We start from the raw sequence: 24,256 nt of genomic DNA, 5'->3' as shown, positions 1-24,256 counted from the left end.
TTTAGGGAAGACGTGCTGTTCCTATGACAATTATCCAACAAACAAACCACAGTGCACAAGTATCAGGGTGTGGCTGTGAGAAACACGGGTGGGAAACGCTGGAGTGTGTCAAGAGAGGACATTCTCTTGAATTCCAGAGGGCATTCCAGAAGAAAAGGGGTGGAACCACTGCCATCATTCCAAGGAGTCAAAGCCAGGGCACAATACTTTGCTCCATGCACCACAATGGTCCTTGTTTATCCAACAGGAACAGCCAAGGAGCATTTTGAGTGTGACTGAAAGGTCCTACAAGTGGGCAGAAAAGAGGCTGGTTTGTTTAATAAAGGCCAAGAAGAGTGCAGAGAAAAGTACGTAAGAGCAACACTGAAACCAAAGCCCCAGTGAAACAGAACCTTCCTGCTGCCACTGAACAGGTGGGGCTAAACCAGCCTCTCAGCAACTGTTCCAAATTACAAGCTCCAAAATCCTCCCCAGCTGTTTGGGTCACAAAAGGTTTTCCAGCAATAGGAAAAACCTGCTGGCTGTTAAAACGAAGCCCAATCACTGGATGATAGGGTTCACATGAGAACAGAGCCTGGCAACCAGAAAGCCACTGGTATTTCTGACAGGAATAGAAGTCTGAGGCAAAGCAGACTTGGCTTTCTGCCAAGCACACTGCCAGTTCTCAAAGCATCAGTGCAAAAAAAACAAAACACAACAAACAAAAACATAAAAAAAGGAAGAAAGAAAAACACAAGCTCCAGCCCATAGTCCACAGCTTCTTTTAAAAGTGACAGGAATACAAAGAAACAGAAAACCACAGACATCATATATACATTTCTCTCCCAGTCAAATCTTCAGGGAAGTTGGCCCAGACAACCAGTCACCTCTGGGAAGGAAGCCCATGGAAGCACAGGACAAAACCAGCAGGAGGTATTTGAACAGAAAGGAGCCTCTCTTGGAACAAACATTTCTGCTCTCTGCAGGAATGCTAACAGAACACCTCAGAACACCAAGCTAACAGAACACCTCATGAAATGTACATACGAGCTTAAATTCTGCAGGATCTCCACTGGTCACTTCCTATCAGAAATTATTTTTACCAGAAAGATCAATTCATCCAGTCGCCCAATGGCAATTATTAAAATCAGCTCATTTTGATCATTTTGCTACCAAAAAGTCTGAATGTTTTTATAGCTACATGTGCTTTTTTTTTTGCCAAAACTAATTACTAATATTTTTAAATGTTGAAAGTTAACTTTTAATCTTTGATAAACCACAAAACAGAACTTCCCTGAAACCATAAACTTCATAAAAGCAGTAAAAATAAAGATTAGCCTCAGTTTTGGGTTAATATTTCTCCCTTTAGTGCCCTCCCTTCCTTCTCTGTCACAGATACCTCTGAGATTCTTTACATAATTAGAAATTATAGAAATACTTTGCACCTAGGTTAGAATTATAACCCTGAGTTTCTAAAAGGCAGTATTTTGTTGCATTCTTAGAAATATTTTTTAAAATCATTTTATTTCCTCATAACAGAAACATAAAATAAAATGCACTAAATTAAAATACTAAAATGGTTTCTTATAGAAATATAGATATCCTGCTGCTTCTTTTATCACCAAAGTGTTTCAGTGTCTTTTACCTCTTAGGAGGTAAAACACTTAATTTATACAGTGTACAGGTGTGTGTATACTTGCCTTTCAGTGTTGTCAATACACAACCAGGATGCAATATTTTCCATGTCAAATTTTAGTAGGAAAACTCACTTTTCAATCCTAGCTTTGTAGTCAGGAGGAGCTGCTCATCACTGCTTTGGGCCATGGAATCATTTCCATAGTTTACTTTAACTAAACATACACCAAAATGAGTCATTTGTTGGGAGAGGAGGGGGTTCTTCCAGATCTACAGCACACACAAAAGGTGGAGGATGCAGTAAGTGTGGAGCAACAAACAACTAGAATTTGGTCTTTGCACCAATTTCATTCCACTGCAAGTAAGGAGAGACCAGTGGTGGGTCTGTGTTTTCACATTATTTTGATGGGCAGGGAGAAAGGAATCATTTTGCCACAAGACACTCAAGTTCTCTCTCTAATATAGTCTTGTATATTATTTGCAGTCAAGGAAAGACAATAAAGCCCACGTTTACCACAGTATGTGACACTAGGTTCTCTGGTTTATCAGTTTCTTAGTAAATCAAGGCTTACTGGATTCATTCTTCCTGTTGTTTTTCTCTCTGCTTCAAGTCCCAGGCTTGACCTGCCATGAACTCAAAGGAACCAGATCAGCATCAATAGTTGAAGAAACAACCAATTCCAGGAAGAGTTCCTTCAAGTTGCACCAGGCTGGAAGAATAAATGGCCACATCAATCATATGGCTCCAAATCCTTGGAAATGAGAGGCTCAGTATCTTCAGCGGCACTGGCTGCAGGCTGGGGGGCTGCAGCTGCCAGGCTGTGTAGAGTCTCTTGCTGGTGCTGCTTTGCCTTGTTATAGAGTAGAACTCCAATTGTCACCAGAACAGTCCCAATGGCTGAGAGGCTTGTGATTTTGTTACCAAACACAATAATACTGAGCCAGATCGACAGCGCGTGCTTCACAGTACTAGCAACACTGGAAAGGAACAGAAAAATTAAGGCCAAATAAAGCTCATATCCCACACACAACCACACTTCAGTCTAGTGGGATCTCTGTTTTTTTGTTTAAACACCAACTCACATTCCACTTCTCCTCCTGAAGCTAATACCAATACCAAACTGCTTGTATCTTTACACTCAATTTTAGAGCTAGTCCAAATAATTCACCTCAGGTTTTTGTTTCAGTTACTTTTAAACATGGGAGTGTACCTTTCTTGGTAAAAAAGGATCAGAGAGCTGATGACTCTTATTCTGAGCAACACCTTTACTGACTTTACTCAAGCAGAAATACTGAGCAAGAAAAAAAAAGGAAAATAAAATAGTGGTCTTGATGTGAAGTAGTTTTACCTGAAAGTCACAGGAGAAATTTTTCCCATCAGGGCATAGGCTGTAACACTTTGTAGGTGGAACAAGACTCCATCTATTAAGAGAAGTATGACAATGTCTTGGTTGTAGCTGAAGCTCCTCCCACTTTTCCCAATCACAGGCACATCCTAAACAACAAAAAGAGGATTTTAAGAGTTTCGTTTATAAGCAAAGCTAAAAGTGATTTTTCCACCCAACTCATTACTATTATAAGCAGATATTATAGTTTTACATTTAAACTTCAGCAAAACAAAACCTAAAACATAAAGGACATTTAGATCCTACAAATTCCAGTGTGTTCAGCCTGCCTTTGAGGTATTTTCTTTTTTGGACACTGCATGGCAATGCATTGCCAGAACATGAAGGGCACATATTTAACCTGATATATTATACTTACTTTAGCTCAATTTTGCTTTCAGAGAGTTAATATGCCTGTACAACATCTGACTGTAAGCAAAAAGGCAACAAATATTTAAGACTGGTTTTCAAGTCTGTATCTAAAACTTCAAATGCACTTAGACAAAATTATGATTTGGTCTCAAAAATCCTGAGATAAACTCAGGCTTCCTGGGTTACTTGTCAACTCATGTCTATATTAAGGGATTTCTTTGAAAATTTTCTTCTTTTTGGCCTTCCCATCTCTTGCAAACATAGAGTGAAATGTATGTCAGGGTGATTTTTTTAAAAATGGGAATAATGAAAAGGAAAAATTAACTTTAATTGTACGTTCTGCTTGCAAGTCAAAAAGAAAACATAAATCCATGTCAGTGAATTCAAATTACCATGAAAAATATCCAAGCTGGAATAAGCATAACCATTGCAGCTGCACTTGTGTAGAACTGAAGCTCTGGAGCTCTACAAAGGAGAAAAAACAATTATTAAAAAGGCCAATAACATGAAGGGATGGTTTATGGTTGCAGAATAAGGACTTATTTCTGTGAAAAGATGAGTGATTTTGGGTATGCTGAGAGTTTTAGCCAGTTATGAGACTCCAGCCTACCAGTGGGATCTGAGCACAGAGGAGTCTTCTTTAATAAAATGATTTAGTTAAAGCTGTGAACAGTCTGAGGGAAAAAGAATACTCTTAGTGCAATATAATCCCAAGTGTCTGGTTTCCTTATGCACCCAAATTCCACCTATAATTAAAGCTGAAATTTTTAATACTTACGAAAATCTGTATTTATCTCCACTGAGTAGTTTTTTGGAAAAGACATTTTGCAAACTGGAAAAAAAAAAACACCACAATACCATTAATCCAGATTTTAGCTAGGACAAATAAATCAATCCATGAGACCGTTGTTCCCCTAAGATGGGTAGATTTCTATACATTATGCAACTACAGAAAGGAGTTTGGACTGACTCCTCTAGAATAAAGAGTTATACAATTTTTTAATCTATCAATGCTAGTAGATATGATAGAGAAACTGTATCCTCTGTTAAAGATAAACTTTAAATACCAACATTTAAATGTAGAATATGGAGGCAACTACAAGCAACAATCTTCTTCAATCTACCAATAAACAGAATTGCTTTGATCACCACATGCAGCTATCATTGTGCCTTACCAGTCCATGATGTTAGTAGATAAAGCTGCCGAGAAGCCTAGAATGTTGAAACTAATTTCAGTAGCTGTACAAAGAGCTAGTCCACCCATCACAGGGATTAGGGAGAGATTAACCAGCAATCCTGCAAGTGGAAAGAAGAAAGTCTGAGTTTGGTTACTGTACTTTCAATGACATGTATAAGTTTATATAGCTTTTGAAACTTTAAATTCCACCTTAACTCTTCAGCTGAAAGAAAGAGCAACTTATTTATTTGGATTTTAGAGTACAGGGGTCCTAAAGTGAGATCTCAGACAATATCAGGGTGCTCTTGAAAACATTCTGGACATATACTAATAAAAGTATCTCCCTTGGAGAAAGAAAATGAACTGATGACTGTCTTGATTTCATCTTTTTCACCAAATGACAGAAGAAAATTATCCTCTCCTTCTTTACTCTGAATTACTCTTCTACCTCTGGCTTATTTCAGCCTTTTGCCATTTGCATCACAAAGCAATCCATACCTGGCTTCTCTACGACTAACAATGGTAACAGCAAAATCTCTTCAAGCAAATAGATGTCATTGCAAGTGGGATCAAATAAATTATATTAATTTCTTTTTGAAATAAATAAAACCAGTTATTTGGGTTTTTTGGTTCTTTGCTTTTTTAATCACAGAGTGAAAACATGAAGAAATACAAGGATTATGAATTCTCAGCAGCAAGCTGTCCTTATAAGAAGAACACACTGAACTTCAGCTATTTAAGGCTGCAATAATATTCTCTTGGCAGAAAAATAATTTCAGAGCAACAATGCCCTTACACTGTTGCATTAAAATAAACCCTTTTTTACTTATATATACACTTTACTTACTGTGTTCAAACAGAATAATTTTTCTGGCTGCATTTACTGTATTTTGGTGGAATTCCCTTGTCCATGACCAACTAAGTGACAGTATTATTAAAAAAATAATGAAAAAAAATCAGAAAAAAAAAATCATGTTTCAGTAGTGAAGTACTTACCAGTGTATTCCCCTAATATCATCCGAGACATGATAACAGTAAAAATAGGTGCCGAGCTTTTCACAGTTTCTGCAAATGAAACTGCCACATTTTTCAAGCTGACAAGACCCAAAACTACAGTTGCAAATCTGCAGTAGAATACATGAAATTAAGCAGAAAATAAAAATATTGCTTTAAGAGCTACTCCTAGACATCTAGCACAAAAAAAACCCAAACAAAACCAAGCATTCTAATTCATCTAGGTTTATAAATCTCAGCTGCAGTAACTAAGTAACAGACAGGTATAGGTGGCAAGCTACCCAATCATAGCTGGCTGAGCAGCTGCACACCTTGACTCCTCAGCACCTGCCAGGTGGACTGTGTCACATCTATTTCTTTTTACTTCAGCTTAAACATTATTATTATTTATTTAGCACAAATGAAGGCACCACTGGGCAATTATGCAGTTTCTATGGATGCACAGTGGACTTCCAGAAAAAGCAGTTTACTTTTTAAATGCATTCTAACCAAGCTTCAGATGACAGTGTTTTAAGCTATAGTTTTCAATAGGCTCAGTTGAAAAAGTTAGTAAAACTCTGCTGATAAATAGTAATTCACCAAGGAAATTTTAGCATTTGCAGTTATCCATCTTTAGTGTAAATTAGGTACCTTACATACTTAACATAGTTTAAACTAGGAAGTTAAACAACAGGGCAGCACAGTCATGACAATAAAGCTACTCTGAATTAAAACCCTGTAGAGGAAACCAACTAATATATTCTTATTCTCTCCTAGAGCACAAACTGTTACTATTGCAGCACACAGCAAATATTTACTCTTTCAAAGATTAATAGCCTGTATCCCTTTTGAGGCAAACTGCTAGAAAAGGTGAGGGGAAAAACCCAACATCAGAATAAATACTTTTACATTAAACAGACATCAGCCTCAAAAGGGAGCAGGAAGAAAGTAAATGGAAAGAGATGTATACCCTGAAAGAAGCCAAATGTGATGGGAAGCCAAATAATTGACATCAGGAAAAAGGAACATAGCATTTAGCCACAGGAACTAAAACCAACATTATGCTGTGATTTACATTTTTTGGGGGAGGGGGAAGGTGAATGCTCCAAACTTTCCAATAAAGAACGAAAAGAGCCATGAAAACAGAGCTTCTGTTCAGAAGAACGCAGTGAAGCAACCAGATAGATCTCTAGGAAATAATTAACCATTTACCTCATTAATCCAACAAACAGCATTATCATGATGAAATTGGGAGGATAAGAGATGCGTGTTTTGTGTTGATACAAGCAGCATGGAACAAACATTTTTATACAGCCAATGAAGGTGGTTGAAAGCATTTGAACAGCACCTAAAGAAAGGCCAGAGGAAAAATAAAATCAGAACGTGATGGGAACATGATGAATTCAGCAACTGAAGAAAATTTCTTAGACAAACAGACATGTAGTACTTTTAGCAGCTAATAACCATAGCAACTACTGTTCTAGATTTTTTTAATTCCTACAGAAGTCCTTTACTACTTCTACATCTACCAACAAAGCAGCAGAATAAAACAAAGATGGAACACACCTGTAAAATCAGGTTCAAAAGTTCCCTTTGTTTCCCTCTTACAAACAAAATGTTCACAGTCTAGAGACTGTCAACAACTGACTCAATTTAAAAAACAACAACAACAACAACAAACAACCCACACTGCCCTCCAATACAGAAAACAAACAATTGCCTTTTCCCTTCCAGCTCTTAGTTCTTGAAAAGCATCTTACAGCTCCTCTGTGAGCAAAGTTTCATACCATCTTTGAGGGAGTGAAGGAAAGGACCATGTCAGAAGCCCCTTTACAGGCCAAGATCACAAGTCACAAGTTCTCAGCCCCAAGATCCACCCCCAAAGCTCCTAACTAGGTCTTTTTCACTTCAGTTGAATCATTTCGTCCCTCAGCTTCATATAGGAGGATCTGGTATTGTCAAACATCTTATTGGAATTTAAGTGTAAAAGAAAGGCAGGGTTACCTAGCATGCTGGGCTCTCCTTCCAGTAATGAAAGAATGTATTTATTCAGAAAAAGAGTGCAAAAGCTGAAGAAAAACCACAAAGTGAGGTAGATGAGAGCATGTGAGTTCCAGATGCCCAGGTCCGACTCGATGACCGTGGTCTCTGTGATAGTGATTTTCAGCACGTTCTCCTCTGGCACGCTGTCACTGCGAGCAATGACAAATTTTTCAGTCCTGTTAGCAAAGAGTGAACCCAAATGAAATAGTGATTTTCCCTTTGGCTTTTCCTCAAGGGAGGGAGGATGAGGTTCCTCAGGTGTCTGGGCACTTGCCACAGTCGACATGCTGACATCAGGAATCGAATACTTGTCCGTGACACAAACCAAGGTGGACTCAGCACAGAGCAGCGCTTCGGCAAAACAAAAATATCATGTGATTAGTCCTTCATCTCCCGTGGCCTGAAAAAGTGTACTTGGTCCTCCGAAGAACATCTTGCAGAAAAATAAACTGCACATGTTTCTTCATGTGGTCTATTCTATTTTCTCTGCCTAAAAAAAAGAGGAAAAAGGCATGTAGCTCTGAACATAATGACATTTTAAACCTCTAGTGCAGCAAAGATACCTCATGAAACATAAACAGCCTTCTGTAGCTTGTCTCTCTGACTGGATTTTGCACCTGTAATATCATGACACTAAGATTAAGCACTACGAAATTATCTAAGGGAGGTTTTTAAATTCTAAAATAGCAAGCAGACAAAAGACCTCCTCTAAAGCACGTCAACACAACCTTTTCATTTATAATTAACTCCTCTTCAAGAGTCTACAGTTTTGCTGATCTCAGTCTAAGGTATTTCTATAACCACTCGACAGAAAAATCTTCACAACCCAGAAAATCTGGGCAGGAACCTGTGCCCTTCTTAGTAATTAACCTGTTATCAACCTGAGTTCAAGTCAGCAATCAATAATTAAGGACTATAAATTCCAGAAATCATAAACACAATTATTCTGGTAAATGAGATCTAGGTGAACTAAGTAGGAAAATGCACGCAAGAGCTTTCCAAACACACTTGTTCTCTGTTTAATGACTTGCAAATAGTTCATCATTACTTATTGTGCCATGCAGTACCATTAGAACTTGCAATTCAATATTAATACTTGAAATAATTCTTAAAGTTTATTTAAAAGGTGACAGGAAAAGACATCAAAACATTTGCAACTAGGGCAAGTTTCACTAGAAGAGTACAGAGAATAACAAAAACCACCCTGTGACCTTTATTCTTCTCAAGTCACACAATGTTAGTCAGCAATGCTAACAGACTCAAAGTCTGTATTAAAAAAAAAATAAATTGTACCTGAGCAGTTAATGTGCAACATTAAATACATTATCAGTTTTATTGCTCTCTCTTTTGTAGTCTGCATTTTATGAGAAAAAATAATTAGGACTAAACAGATGAGAATGAAATGGATGACAGGACCTCTTTTGCTCCCCAGGGAACAAACACCTGGGGAAACTGCATTTGAAATACTTTTATCCAGAGCACATTTGCCGGATAGACAAGATGGTAGACCTTATATAGTTAAAAAGTAATTCTTGTGGGGGAAAGTAGTCACCAGACACCTAGAAAAAGCTGTCTAAAATGAAATAATAATACTACAATGCCTCAAACAATGGCAGCAGAAGAAATAGTCAATGGCAAGCAAAAATACAGAAGTTGTAGTAAGACCTGCACCTGCCCTGTTTTTTTTAGGGTGTGAACAGGGGAATAGGATACATAGTTTTCTTCATGGTTTATTTGATGTCAATTGTAACATCTCAAGATAAATCATAAAGAGGTACTAAAGAGTTAAACTTATCATGTCTGTTTCAATACCCTAAACAGCAGCTGCTTTACACTGAAATTTTCCATTCCTCATGTTCTCTAGTTCTGTTATTCCAGCCATGCACAGGTTTCCATCCCTATCCCCTTATCTCTTTCCATGTTAGCAGGAAATCATGCCAGCAGCACACCAAGGTGCAAGACTCTTGGAAAACCTGCACTAAACCAGATACTTGTGTTAACCAGTTTATGACAAAACTTTGAAAGAAGATATGCATTCTGTAAGAGAAGTTAAGAAAAACATTATTCAGTCTCCCTCCTTTTTCAGGTCTTAAAAAAACCCAAACAACAACCCTCTACATTCAAAATGGTTTGTTATCACAACTTTGTTAGTAGCTTTTCTGTTTATACCACTCAATTAAAAAACAAAAGCAATTAAGCTCAATGAATCTTCCACCCTTGGCAGCACTGTGATATCTGATCTCACTGGTTCCACACATGGAAAGAAGCAGAGCAGCAAATAAGAACAAAACTATTCCCCTAAATTACTGACCTGCTGCCTTAAATCAACTGGAAAGTCTTAAATGAGCTGAAAGAGTTCTCCATCTGGAACTAATTCAGTCTTCCTCCCTCAAGACCAACCAGCAGCTGATGTTTACCAATAGATGAAAACGTGGCAGTGGTTGGTAGAATGTTTCTCTTGGATTATACACAAACATTCAATCTTCTGGCTCAGAACAAACAGCATGCAGTGCATTTTGTACTCTCCCTTGTATCTTCTCCAACTTCTAACTATGCTAGCAATAAAAATGTTCTATTAGAGGTGGAAAAAAAATACGGAGTGTAAGTTTTGAGTCTCAAACACATTCTGACTTACAAGTAGGTAATTTACCCATTCAACAACTCCCAAATTTCTTAAGCTTTAAGACATCATGTTCAGAAGACTACCTACACTTAATCTCCTTTTCCCTTTCTACCCCAAAATTTAAAGAGAAACACAAATTTCAATCAAAAAAAAAAAGGGGGTAGAGAAAAATCTTTTCTCAGAAGACTTTTGAGAGTACAGAAAACAAATTAAGACATTATCTGTGTGTGCTTTTAAGCATCTAGTTCTAATAATAAAATATATTACTCTCCCTGCAGTCTTTAACAACCATCATACCTGGTTGGATTACTAAATTGCTCACACTCTTTTCGCCTGTGTGCAAGTGGCCTCCTGTGGGAATGAGCCCTGCTTTGCTGCCAGACAGCCTGCATGAATATATAGCAATGCCAGCTGTCTGCACAGTGCTGTTGTGGAATTGGTGTCACAGCTTAATGACCATTTCGAATTAGCACCAACTCACAACTTCTGAAACAAGTAACAGCACCTCCTTTGCTTACTGCAACTGCAACAAAAGTTTTTGTGGACATGCACTGGATCAAACCAAGGAAGACTGCTCCCTTTTTAAGGCTGCAGGGAAAAACATCACTAATGCACACCAGGACTAGCAGACACCATCTGCACTGAATTCACACCAGTACCGTTTAAGGTCGTCACTGTAAAAGCAGTAAGTCTTCCCAGATAGTTTTCTGCAGGTCTTAGAAGAAAAGAAACACCAAGTTTTGCAAAAAAAACCCACAAAATGCAGAAGCAACACAAGTTAACAAGAACACACACACCACATTTTTGCCTTGGTTGCTTCCTAAGAAATGTTTTCCAAAGAAACTGCAACATTCCACACTGAAGTAAAATGAATAAAAGAGAGGAAATAAATAAACCAAGAAATTGACCTCATGTAAAGTTTTACAGCAGTACAATTTTCTAACACAACTTAAAAGTTTTCTTTCTCTGGTGAAGGGGAGGTCTGTGTCACATGCAGAGATGTGAGACACACCCTGCTCATCTTCTTTAGGAGCATAAAAGGAGAAACTTAAAGAGTTCTCTTAGAGCCATATTTAATTTAAAAAAAAAACAAAACAACACAAAACCAAACCAAAAACAAAAGGCAAGAGATAAAACCAACTTGGATATTAAATTGTTTCAGTGAGATGACCACTGACACGTGTCAAAAACCCTCAGAATTTGTTTAACTTTCATGAGAAATAGCAGTTTTAACCCTAATTTTTAAGAAACTGTCCCAAAAGTAAAAGGCCAACAGTATAATCAGAGTCCATTGTAACTAGTCTTCCCTTAGAACTGAAAGAATAACATTATTTAAAGATAACACAGCAACAAGAGGCAAAGCAGTCACATGATAGAGGTAAAACAGTGTCCTTTAGAAAGTACATATACTGTACCAAGACACAATTTATCATTAAAAGGAAGCATAGCATTTCCAGCACTACAGATTCTGACGTTTTTAACTATCTACTGCAACCCTAGTTATGCACAGAATCCTTCATGATTTCATGATTCTTCCATGGAGCATATGAAATATTTTTTTTTATTACTGAAATATATTAATTGACAAGCCTCTATCTTATCAAAAAGCTTAATATTAAATTCTCTGCAATGCAGCTCACTTCAAAACTAGTCAGAAGCTCTAATTACTTCTTAAACTGCTAAGCAGATTCTGATAATTGCCACTACAAGTGTGGCACCAACAGTTTCTGACTGCATTCATTTGTCTAGGACTAGAAGTTGCTCTGGACTTTGGCATGAAACCACCTCACTGCCAGGACAAAAAAGCCATTGCCTCACTTTTTCTGACCCTTTGTTAATAGTTCTATCTGAAGACAGATACTTTTTTTCTACAATATCCACAAAGAACTCTCTAAAGTCAGCTTTACACGTCACGCAAACATTTAAAAGCTTAAAACCTTGCCAGTGTGAAGAGAAACACAGACTGGTCTCTCATAGACACAGAGACATGATGTGCATCTCTTCATCTACCATTAGGCAACTCGGGACACCCAAACATTGCTTCCAATGCAGCTGATGCACAGAATTCAGCAAGCTAGAAATATTAACCCCGTTTCACTAAACGGTAATGAGAGCATCCGAGACGTTTATAAACACAGTTGCAGAACTATTGCCATACAAAGAAGCTAAAAGGCTGGAACAGCTTAGTGCTGTCTTGCCCTCCAGCTGGATTTCCTTCCTCCCAGCCCTAACCCTTCCCTCCTCTCCCTCAGCACCAGCTCCCAGGCTGGTGCCGTGCAGCACCACCTCCCTTTTCACCCTGCTCCGCGGCCCGGGGGCTGCTCAGAGGGCCCCGCGGGGCAGGAGGCGGCCGAGCCCGCTCCCCTCAGGGCCCGCAGCCCAACCCCTACGCCCGGGGGGCTGCCCGGAGCCCCTCGGTTCCCGACCCTCCTCTGCCTCGGCGCCACAGAGCCCGGCGGCAGGTCTCCCTCCCGAGGGCCGGTCTCCGCATCGCACCGGCACCTGAGGGCACCTGAGGGGTCCCGGGCGGAGGCGCAGGCCGCAAGCACGAGGGGCCGGACGGCGGGGGCCTCGGCGCTTCCCTCCCGCCGCCCCTCCATCCCTTCCCGCCCGGGACGGGGAAGTGACGTCCCGGCCAGCCCCGGAAAGGCGGGCGCTGCCGCGATGTCGGTCCCGTTACCGGAGGGGGAGGGCGGCGAAGCGGCCATGAAGGGCGCGGGCGACAGCGGCGACGCCAGGTAAGGGCGCAGCGCCTCGCGCCAGCGGCGGGGCGGGAACGGCGCGCGGGGCGGCTCCTCGCGCTCCCCGCCCCGGGGCGGGACCTGCTGCCCCCGGGGCCGCGGGTTCGGGCCCCGCTGGGGGCACCGGGCCGGGGGAGCCGCCGGTAACGGTTCCGTTCCCCCCCTTCTTTCTTCCCCTGCAGCGGCCCCGCAGCCCCCCCGCTGCCCAACCTCACTCCCCGGCACCGGCAGCTCATCCCCACGCCCTGCGGCCCCGTGAGTACACCCGCCGCCGGGAGCACCGCCCCCGGTTCCAGCGCTGGCTGGGTTCAAGTCGTTGGTTATCAAATAAACCCGGGTTTTCAAAGAGCAATTCGATCAAAACAAACCAAAACCAAACCCCGCACACCGAGAAGTGACCCGTGAGGTCGCGCCCAGGCGGTGCCACAGCCCAGCCCAACCTCCAGGTGACTCTCCAGCCCCACGGATGAAGCTTATTTTGTCCCTTCCTGCCAACAGCACAGGAAAGTAGAGTGGGGTTTTTATTTTACTTATTTGATTTTATTGCTGGCGTGGTGCAGTTTATCTGTCTCCACGATTTACACTCTAGGTGTAAACCAGAAAAATCTAGGCTGAGATGAATTACAAAATAAAGTTAGACTTCTCCCTCCCTCAGCATTCAATTGTGGTGTGTTTTATCTTCTTTTTTCCAAGGAAAACCCTGCACTTGTGTCATTTAGCCAACTGGGTTTAATGCATTTCTTAGGAGCAGCAAGTAGTTGCTACTGCATTACGTGTTTAAAAATTTCCTTCCTTTACAGATCAAACCTTGTTCAGAGCTCTCATTCCCTGTGAAGATCTACTTCTGTGTCACCATTCTGTCCCTGCTGAGTGTCATAGGGCTAACCATAGAGACACTTGTTCGACAGACTGAGGAAGATTTCACCATTTCTCTTATTCAGTTAGTTGGAGTTGGTAAGAAACCTCCTGTTTGCATTTTAAAACAAAAACATTTTTCACAAGGTAGTAACCAAGCAGCAACTGAAGTTTCTTATTTCACTCTGGCCTGATGTGTTACCCACAGAATTTAGTTTAGCACTACCAAGCTGGATGCTTTTGCCATTGTTGCTTTTCCCAGAAGTATTTTAGGAAAAGGGTCAGTAAGAGTTGTGGTATCATCCAAAATACATTCGTGTGGGAATAGTGTGGGAAAAGATTCCAGTTTCAGGAAGTTTCACTGTTAATTGCTTTCTGACTGGTGTGTGATTAGGCAGATGTGGGGACAATTTTGCTTTCAAACAGCTGTCACTTTATAAATATTGAGTATATATATATGATATACTGAATACATATATGACACACTGGATGTTCAGCTAGGCCAGAAAGATCTTACCATTTCCCAGTTTAACATCTGTGTTATGATCTGCTGGGGAATTCAGAGGTGTCCACACTCCAAGGCTTCTCACAGAACCTACATCTCCTGACATGAGCCACGCTTGTACCCAAGTTCAGCTGGTTTCAGGGCACCTTCCTACATTGCAAGAAACCAAACATACACAGAAAAAAATCTTCAGTCATCTCTCTGTGTTCAGTTCCTGGAAGGATGTTGCTGAAGTATTTTAATAAAAGAAAATAAGGACCTAATTTTTTTTTTTAAAGCTCTTTTTTTTTTGTCTAACATTTGCCCTACTGGAAGAAAAATCCAAACCTCCTTGGATATTCCCAATTAGAAGCTAAGTAGAAACTTATGTTCATATTCCTGGTCTGTTTGTATTAAATAGAAATTAAATATAACATGAAAATAAATACAATTGCAAGTATTTTAGGAAGTTCTGTCCAGTGACTTCAGCAGGTCTTGGCTGCTGGCTCACTGACCAGAAGAGTGTCAAAGAGACTCTGTGGGTGTAACACCTTGTGTACAAGAAGGACACACTAATCATAAGCAGTCATTGCTTTCCAGCTCTTATGATTTCCACCCAGAGGGAACAAAGACAATAGATTTGTTCCAGATTCTATAATTAGACACATACAAACAATACTTTTATTCCCAAACCCTGGTTTGATTAGCAGCCTTTCACACAGGACTCAGCACAAATTGCAATGTCAGAACAGGCCATTGGTGCCTCCAATCTGTCACACTGTTTTTGTTAGCAACCACTGTTTTGTGCTGCAGAGAAAAATGAAGAACCTTCATAATAAACCAAATGAATCACACGATGTTATAAATGGGTAAGTTGAAAGCATGCTTGCTAATCTATTTTCCCCCTCCTGCCTTCTGTTGATGCTAATTGTTATTCTGTGCTGCAAAACACAGAGGAAGAAGTGCACACCTCTCACCAACCTCTGGTTTAAACCAGGAAAAATCTTGTATTTTTAACACACTTTAAAGAGGGGTGGGGATTTAATTTGTTGAAAAATACTCACCAAAAACGAGGGGATGTCCTTTATTTCAGAGATGTGCATATACTCTCATTTAATGCTCAGAACAGTTTGTCCTCAAATTATTTGTACAGACTTTTGATTTAGCAGCTGAACTTGCAAAACAAGGAAATACTGTCTTAAATCTTCCAGGTCTTCCTTTAGGTTATAAGCATGCAAAAAGGTCACACGATTCACTTTGTAATTTACCAATCATTTTCAGTGTTCTCAATCACTGTTCATAAAAGTGAGAAAAGAAGTTCATTCACTAGAAAGTTTGTTTAAGGAAAACTGAAGTTATGATGTTACTTTGAAAACTTCTGCAACACTTTGTCCCCATGTCCCTAGGAAAACTAGATTATTTGATGTGCCGAATCCAGGAAGTAACCCTCTGGACAAAGAAATCTGTTGTTACTTTGTCTATGGTAAGAATTAACAAGTGTTTGCAGGAGCATCCTATGCAAGAACAGAGCACTGATGCCTGCTTTTGCCAGAAGAGATGTGTGGTGTTCAACTGTGAAAGCAAACTGTGGTGTTGAGTGGTGGGTTTTGATGCATTTTATAAAAACATAACTCAGAAATTTCCTGAACCAGTTCTTTTCTGGACTGCAGTTTGCAGGGTGGGATGTTTCAGGATTTCCACAACCAAACCAAACTCTTAGGAATCCAGTCTGTCTAACGTTCAGTTTAAGACAAGCCATTTGTAGTGGTCAGAACCACACAAATGATACTGTAGAGGTATGTCTATGAGCAGTGAATTCCTTGTTAGTCACCTGAATTACTCTCACTAGGAACAGTATGTGATTTCAGTTCTTTAATAAAAATTATGTTGCTTCATGTAATTAAAATATACAATTCAACATTATGTTGAATATGCTATTAATAGAGTAACATACCACATCTGCCAATTTGGACAGCTCATATGCTACCATTTTCAAAGTGTGACTTCACAAGTAATTTAAAAATCTAACTCATTGTTTCATTTCTTGGAAACTAAACAGGGCAGAGTCCAATTTTATCTGCCTGTTTCAGGCTCCTTAGCAAGAATAAAGGTACACTCTTGCCTGAGGAGCCGGAGTCTTGATATTCCCATCTTGTCACCTGGATCAAACATGTTGAAAATCTGTGTTCACCTGGTAACTGACCTTTCCTTCTCCTTCCCAGTGTTCTGTGTGTACTATGTGACCAGAGGAATCCTACAAGAGAATCGCCAGGAGCTCATTGTTTTTGTCCTCTCCATCTTGCTAGTGATGCTTCGTTCCATTGTCAACTTCACTGTTCTCTCTGCTGAGCAAAAGCCAAAACTCCTGGTTAGTCTCATGGCTTTAATTAATTTTGCTTTTCTCCACATCTTGGATTTGAAAATCTCAGAAAGGCAGGGTAGCTGTGATAAGGACACTGATAACAGAGAGAAATCAGGCTGAATTATTCCTACCATTAAGGAACAAAATGTGCACCTCCACGACCGCAAATCTGTTTCTTAGAGCTATTCCATGGATCTCTTTATGGCAGTAGCTGAAAGTAACATAAAGATAGAAGAATGTTACTGACACAGGCTTACCACAGAAAATGACCTTCACTTCACCCACTCTGCTTCAGATTTCCATCTATAAAATGCAGCAATGTGTTTTTAAGAGAGTTATGATAAACTGCTGCAAGGAAACAAACAGATACAATGTGCTAGGGAAGGTGCTGCCGTTCCAGATTATCTTGTTTGCATTACAATAAAATGTAACAGGGGAATTTTATCCTCTGTGATACCAAGATTTGTAGCTGAACTTCCATCCCTTTGCTGTGCTTCTCAGAAGTTCTTCCCTTTTGCAATCACACATTTATCACAAATATGAAAGGGAGGTTCCTTGCTGTGAAGTCTTCAAAAAAATTGTTATTTGATGGAAGGGATGGCCTCCAAGCAATGAAGATGCAGCAAAGCAGAATTTGCCTACTTATCTACAGAATCTGGGTTGTTTAGGGTCAATAAGGAACAGGCATCAAAGAGATGCAAATTTCTGTCAGGTAGGCATCCCAGTCATCAGCTCCTGGATGAAACAAGAACCTCAAAGTAAAGCCTGGACTAGAAGATGCACTGTTAAGGACTTATTTTTACTACTATAAAAGTAACTTGGATTACTGTAACCCCTTCCTTAGGATGTGAGCTTACAGTTATTAGCAAGCAGTTGCAACAAATGGCAAAAATCATGGCCTGGTCTTTGTCACTTTGAGTGGCAAACAGTTCTCTTTAATTGTTGTCTATTTAAATTGCTATTAAGAGGCAGCCTGGTTCTCCTTACTTCTTTATTCTTTGGGCACCAGTTGGAAGATGTAAGGTTAAAGACTGTCCCTGTTTTGGCCTGGCCAGTCACATCCTTATTTCTTTTTCCCATCAGGCTCGCTTCGTTCTGATCCTCTTGGTTGGCTCCTTTGATGTGATCTGTGCCATCATCCTCATCCAGAGTCAAAGCATGATGGCCTTTCGAGTGGGCGGTGCCCTAGAAAGCCTCCAGTCCCAATACTTCATGCTGAACCTCTGTTTTTCCATGTTGACCTTTGATCTTCAGGCACAGGTATAGAACTCTCTCCCCCTTTTTTCCCTCCAGTTGAGAATATCTTAGAATTAACCAGCTGAACTGAACTGTTAACTCCCTAGAGCAACCCTCTTTGTATCTTACCTTTTAGAGACAATTAGCTTAATAATGATCATCTCTCCACGTTTTTGCTCTAGGGGAGCTTAGTTAAAATCCATAGAAATAAATCAACATCTATTTTTTCATTGTCATGCCCAAAAGGAAAACTGAACCTTAATTTTGGGAAGTACATAAAAACAATTTCATCCAAAAGCTCCAGCCTAACACAGGCTCCTAAAACAAGCAAAATTATTACTGACAGCCTACAGTCTCTTGCTTTCAGCCATCCTAGCTGTCTCCTACATTTGAGAAAGTGCTCCTGGGATGGGAGAGGGGAGCCTGACCTAGCAGAGCAATTGGGGTGAGACAGCAACCAGCAGTTATAGATAAATGAAATGAACCCAAGGTCCTCTTAGAAAGAGTTTGTACTTCCATAGACTGCCCTTAATTCTTACTTTACTACTGTACTACCCTGTATTACCTTCACCTTGATCTGGAGCACACCTTACTGGCTAGAGAAAAATGTTAGCCTTTGGAGCTGTGTATGGTCTCAAACTAATATTTTTACCAAATCTTTGCCTCTTCTCTTTCAGCTCTGTTTGTGTATTCTGCTGATAAGCCTGCATGAGATCACCCTTCTACATAACATCATCTCAGCAACAGGGGCTCTTTGGGCCTGCCTGAAGGTGACCATTAGCATCATTGCAGTAAGTGTTGAGCTAACAGCAACACTTGACAATAATAGTTAACTTCTGAGGCTGCAAGTTCTCAAGTGAGCGATTATCACTGACTGGGAAGTCAGAGCCATCTCATTCCATGTAATACTGCTAAGTGGCAGGGAGCCAGAGTGAATCCCAGCAGATAATGAGAGCACCAACAATAATGAAGTCAGGCTTCTTACAAATCTGTGTTTCTGAGCTGTGCACACAGGATGAAACCACATCACACTATCAGTATTCCTTTCTGAGGCACTTTCTTTTATTCTTAGTCCTTGATCACCTAGTTTATTGAAACCTCTGGGATTACAGTATCTTCTGTATTTCTACCTCTCTGACCAGGTTAGGTGAAACTGGCAACAGTCCTCCAAGTTAATATGAAAATGGATATATAGACTGCATAGGGCTTATATCCTTAGGAAACCACACAAAAAAGACAAGTGGTCCTTTACTGGGGCAGCTTCTTTAAAGGCAAGTGACAGTTCTCAGGTTAACATAAGAATTTGTGAACTTGAAAGGTTGTTTTTCGTGTCAGTCAGACTGAACTTCCTTTGAAATCTTGAGAGCTTTGTTCCAAGGGTGATTGCAGAATCAGGGCCAAAGTACATCAGATACCTAGTCTTTTATTACCAGGAAGAAGTTTAGAGGGGTTTGTTGGGGTTTTTTTTTAGGCTCCTTGGATGTTTGCTTTAGCCATTCAGACAAATTTCTGACAGTTGAAATACAGTTTTCCAAGTGTTTGAATTATTTCCTTGCTAAAATAAAGTTGACACCAAGCACTGTGCTTTTAAAATACTGTAGTAACTTCAGGTGAATAGTTGCACAGATTCACCTTTCTCCTGGACTTGGGAGTGTTGTGGCCACAAACAGCTTATCCAGCAGGGAAAAGGGGAGACAGGACTGAGTGTGACATTCAGGAATGCAGATGATAGCAATATCATAGCTTGGTTTCCTCCTAGGAACTCCTTATGTGGCTTTGTGAGGCACAGGCTCTTTGCTTTCAGTTAAATTGTATCAGATTTGGAAAGAAGGGATCAATTAGAACCAGGTCTGTTTTCCTGCTAGGATTAAAAGTGTAAACCTGTCAGCTACTTTTTCCCCACCATCAGGAACAAACTTGATCCAACCAGCTGCCATTCACAGCTTACCAGTTCTTTGCTTCTCCTCAATTTGCCTGTAGGTATTAAAAGAGGCACTGTGTTTTTTAAGGAAAGAGGCATTTTAGTTAGATGGTGTCATGTCTTAACACACATGATATTCCTTATGCCTTCATCAACAGCAAACATGTTTCTCAATAGTTAAACTAGTTACAGTAAATGTTCTAGGTGTAAGTACATACTCTTGCCCTTTAATCAAAACTGTCTGCTTTAGAACTACTTGAAAGCTACTTTTTACCCAGTCTGGATACATTACTGACTTCTTCACTGGAAGAAATTAGCAGGTTCTTGTCTAACTAAGAAATGACAAATGTAAAATCAATGACAAAACACTGTAGTTCTATATTTCAGTACCTTGCAGCACTGCAGGACAACAGCCAATTAGAAAAGGTGGATACATCTCATGGGAGTCTGGTAGCTTTGTATCCAAGGTCAAAATGCCTCTGTCTTAGGCAGTTTGGCAGAGGGGGACAAGGGGAGCTCCTTTTCCTGACCCTGTTCTGACAGGTTTTTTCAGAACCAGCTTCTGACAGATGATGCAGCAGCAGAGAAACACATCATGGTCTTATTTGGTGCTCTCAGAAACAGCACCTGCTGTGAGGTTGTTAAGTAAGAAAGGTATGGGGACATCCATAATCCATGAGAAAGCAGGAGCATAACAGAAGGGAACACACTGTCCTTTCTGGCAACCACAATACCTGAAAGCACAGCTAACACTCATGCTCCCAAATTTCTGGGTTCGCAAGGGGATTATTCATTATTTTTTTATATATATACTCTCCCATTTACTTTGTGGTTTTATTTTTCTTGTCTCCATTATTTATTTTCTCTCTTTTTCCCCTGTTAATGACTACTTCTCTCTTTCCCTCTTCCTGTTGGTTCTCAGCCTTTTTTTTTTTCCCTTTCCCTTTTGGTCCTATCCTAGGAGGAGCACTGTGCAGCACCACAGAAAACAGAGACAATAGTAGAGGTGGCAGAGAACTGACAAAATCCCTTAGGGGAGGGACAATTCCCTTAGTGCTAGTGTAGAAGTTCATATATTGACCATTGTAGAAAGATCAATACTGGTCTTGAGGGGAATCTGTGGTTGATCAGATGCACCAAATCTTGTCTCAGCATTGGCAAGTCACTGCTTTCGCTCCCAGTGACTCAACTGTTTTTCTTTCGTTTGTTTAGACCTGCCCTTCCAGTTCAGGACTGCTGAAAGTTGCTACCTGCTGGTAGAAATTAACCATCATGAATGGTTCATTGTGAAACAAAATTTTTCTGACAGTTAAATCCTCTTGCTCCTCCTACACTTTAGTTCTCAGTGACTTTAATTCTCTGTAGTAGAAACAAAGGTGGAGAAAGAAGTCACAGGGTGCTTTCAGTGTGTGAGCTATCAAAACATTAATTTCTTAGAGAAAAATCTGAGTGTACCCACAGAAAAAGTACATCAGCTTAGATGCAGAGATGGTTCAGATCAGCTTTCAGGATGGGCCCATGAAACCACCAGTTCTCATTTCACCAACATCACAGCTCACTGGAAAAGAGACTATTTCCTGATAAAAAACATAAGTAGAGAAGGCAAGTAGGGAGCAAAGTTACAACTGAGAACTCAGCTAGACCAACAGTTGAGATGCTATAGAAAAATCAACTTTGCCTTTATAGAGTATTAGCAACTTGTTAAAAAACTGTATATATCTCATCTTATTTTACAGATTTTAAAAGAGCTGAAACCTCTAGTGTGGATTTTTATGAGTCAGAATGTACCTGAAGTAGTTTATCTCATCTACCTGCTCTGCACGGTAATTCAGCAAACTTACTTGCTTGATAATGGGAGCAAGACTAGAGGCCTTCTCTTCCTCACTGGATCCTTGAGCCCAAAAATGGTGCCTCATTCCTGAGCATACCCCTTTGTGGCAGCTTCTGCTGGAATTAATGAGGGCAGCAGGCACACCCTACCTCTGCAGCATCCACTTTTCAAGACAGGGACTATATCAAATTGCTGTTGAACTGAGTATTTTAGAAGGACCTAGGAAGGCCCTGGAAGTCTCTGCACCTGGCAAAGTGTCCAGAATGATGAGAGAAAGAGCAAAATCTTCCAGTACAAGATAACACAGTTTCTCAAAAATGCCTCCCCTCCTTCACAACAAGTCTCCAGTGGTGCCAGAGCATTTGGCCCGATGAAGTCTGGTTTCCTTATCTCTTCAGCTTCATGAATTTTAGCCAGAGTCTGTATGTAGCCAAGGGATCATGTAATCGGGAAATTAAGATGGTTTAGAAGTGACCAGGTTTTGCCCCTCCCAACTACCATCTTTAGGTTTATTTCAGAAACACAGTGCTTGATTGCATTTTATCGCTTCAGGGTTTTGTGTTGATTGGTTTATGTCTCCATTTTCCTGCAGGTGATAAGGGAGTGGGGCAAAGGGAATTCTTACACTCTGGAAGCTGCTTTCATTACTGGCTCTTGCATTTCTGTTGCAATAAAATCTGTTCTGTTTTGGGCACTGTTCCATGTCTACCGCAGCTTTGGGCAGGGGCTGAGAGAAAGAAGTAAGTACTTGAAAAGCTTCACTTAACTATGAAGGTTGTAGCTTATTGTATCACAGTCACAAGGAAGCAGAGAGCTTGTTGAGCCAGGAGAACAGTTAGGGATAGTCACTAGAAAAGGCAGATCCCTAATGGCATCACATCACTACTGCAGCCTCAGAATTTACTGGCCTGACAAAGCTCAGAAGCTTGGATGGAACATACATGACCTCTCCTTGAAGAAAACTGACATTAGTCAAGGTTGCTTCCAACCTATGGAAGAATTGCTGCTACCCAGAAAAACAGACCTGTGTGGAAAATCTCCTCTAGACAAGACACATGTAATTTTTTTCTCTTTATCATGCTCTGTAACTGCCTTATAGTAACAAAGAGAATAAAGGGCCCTAGAAAGCCACAAATCTTACCCTCCTTGTACATGAGAGACACAAATGCTGCTGGGCATTGGTGCTGACTGATCTCCCTTTCTTCCCACAGTGTTTTCTTCCTATGGAAGGATTGACTCCTGAGCACCCCCCTCGTGTTCTGGCTGCAGCTCTTAGAGTGAAGTCAGAGCTGGGGAAGCTCTGATCAAGGACTCTCCTCCAGGATGTAAGATAATGGGTCAGTTTCACAGAGGAGGGGAAGCTGCTCAGAAAAACGTCTACACATTCCTTGGTTTGTGTTGTGCTAGGGAACTATAGCAGTGCAGCTGGTAACTTAGTTTAAAAAGCAAAGTGCACTCGGGAAATTAACAGTAATCCTCTCAATTCACTGAGTTTGGCTGACAGGACAATTCATCTCTCACTCCTTGTTTTCCTGATGCTGCTTTGTAACCACAGGAGGTTCACAACATGCATGTGAGTAGAGAATGTTGTTAATAAGTGCTTTTTTTTTTTTCTGGATATATACAAACATAATGAAAGTAATTTGTACACTCATCTTTTATTACTGAGTCTGGAAGCAGACTGCCCTACCATCATGTCTCAACTCAGATCTGCTGCTGAACAGAGGGCCAGCCTGAAGATGTTTTGAGGGCAGCTGTAGGCCCTGATCTCCACCATGGCTGTGATGGCTTAACCCCAACAGAATGGCTCCCTGAACTTCAGAATACTGCCATTTTATTCTTTTTTTCTAAATCCCAGCTACACATGAACACCAGACAATGTAATCTCCTGCCTTCCTGCAGTGTGTCTAACCAATGTGCCATTTCACACACAATGGTGACTTAAAATAAGCCTTTCATATTGTAATTTAAAAGTTTGGTATTTTATTGATTGGAACCTTTAGCTTTTTTAATAAAGTATAAGCACAGTTTGCTCATGGATAATTATTTCTCATGTCAGCAGCATGATTTCAGCAGAAAGCCTCTGTACAAGCAGAGTATGGAGGAGTCTGGAACTACAGTTCACATGAGCTCTGAACATTGTCATCATGTTCCTCTTCAGATACACCTTTAACTTGCAGGTACCTGTACACTGCAAGAAGTCTACAAAAGAGCTCATTGCAGCTTGTCAGGGAAATTTACACAGATGGTCTCAAAACTTCTATTAAAAAAACAATTTCTCATCCCAGTCTTCTAAAACTGCAACAAATTTTACAGCTGGCAGACTGGAGGCATGAGGAGGTTAAATGTCTATGGTCAGACTGTACAAAGCTGACAATATCAAGAGAAAGCACTAGAGTACCAGCTGATGATGGTGACTTCATGCCACAAGTCAAAATGTGACTATGAATTGTTGCTGAAATGGAGGAACACAATTAAGCATGTTCAGTCCTTTCCTAAAACAAGCCAACAGGCAGCAGGTCTTACCTAGAACAGGACCACTGAGGGAAGACTTCCATCTTGCTGCAGACCTGTACTTGGTTGTCTTCCAAGGCAGTAATTGTGTACACCTGGTTTTAC

The 24,256-nt window shown here is 40.4% G+C and overlaps 2 protein-coding genes across 10 annotated transcripts; one reads left to right on the top strand and one right to left on the bottom strand.

The window, feature by feature from the left end:
* Positions 1-738: 738 nt before the first annotated feature.
* Positions 739-12,975, bottom strand: SLC35E2B (solute carrier family 35 member E2B). Of its 5 annotated transcripts, none has more exons than XM_051637651.1 (9): positions 12,888-12,975; positions 7,546-8,074; positions 6,754-6,889; positions 5,545-5,672; positions 4,547-4,667; positions 4,150-4,203; positions 3,764-3,836; positions 2,964-3,109; positions 739-2,592 (listed from the first exon to the last, which is right to left on the bottom strand). In XM_051637651.1, exons 2-9 carry the CDS (start codon positions 7,868-7,870, stop codon positions 2,346-2,348), a joined length of 1,230 nt encoding a protein of 409 aa, XP_051493611.1. In that variant the 5' UTR covers positions 7,871-8,074; positions 12,888-12,975; the 3' UTR covers positions 739-2,345. The 5 variants fall into 5 exon arrangements, with proteins under 5 accessions (XP_051493611.1, XP_051493612.1, XP_051493609.1 ...); XM_051637652.1 differs by lacking the exon at positions 12,888-12,975 and adding an exon at positions 12,710-12,874; XM_051637649.1 differs by lacking the exon at positions 12,888-12,975 and adding an exon at positions 12,720-12,874.
* On the top strand, positions 12,769-23,680 carry LOC127393032 (uncharacterized). 5 transcript variants are annotated; one of them, XR_007891388.1, is made up of 9 exons: positions 12,769-12,945; positions 13,131-13,203; positions 13,749-13,902; positions 16,510-16,655; positions 17,733-17,909; positions 18,563-18,676; positions 21,543-21,629; positions 22,230-22,694; positions 22,849-23,680. XR_007891388.1 is itself a non-coding variant. In XM_051637653.1 (9 exons), exons 1-9 carry the CDS (start codon positions 12,872-12,874, stop codon positions 22,878-22,880), a joined length of 1,005 nt encoding a protein of 334 aa, XP_051493613.1. In that variant the 5' UTR covers positions 12,769-12,871; the 3' UTR covers positions 22,881-23,680. The 5 variants fall into 5 exon arrangements, 4 of the variants coding, with proteins under 4 accessions (XP_051493613.1, XP_051493617.1, XP_051493616.1 ...); XM_051637653.1 differs by having other exon boundaries at positions 22,230-22,377; XM_051637657.1 differs by lacking the exons at positions 12,769-12,945; positions 13,131-13,203 and adding exons at positions 15,101-15,156; positions 15,694-15,770 and having other exon boundaries at positions 13,819-13,902; positions 22,230-22,377.
* Positions 23,681-24,256: the final 576 nt, after the last annotated feature.

The sequence above is a fragment of the Apus apus genome, chromosome 20, assembly GCF_020740795.1.
Source record: "Apus apus isolate bApuApu2 chromosome 20, bApuApu2.pri.cur, whole genome shotgun sequence".
Classification (NCBI taxonomy): Eukaryota; Metazoa; Chordata; class Aves; order Apodiformes; family Apodidae; genus Apus; species Apus apus.
Note: the sequence above shows the minus strand (reverse complement) of the source record. Positions and strands in the feature narration are given on the sequence as shown.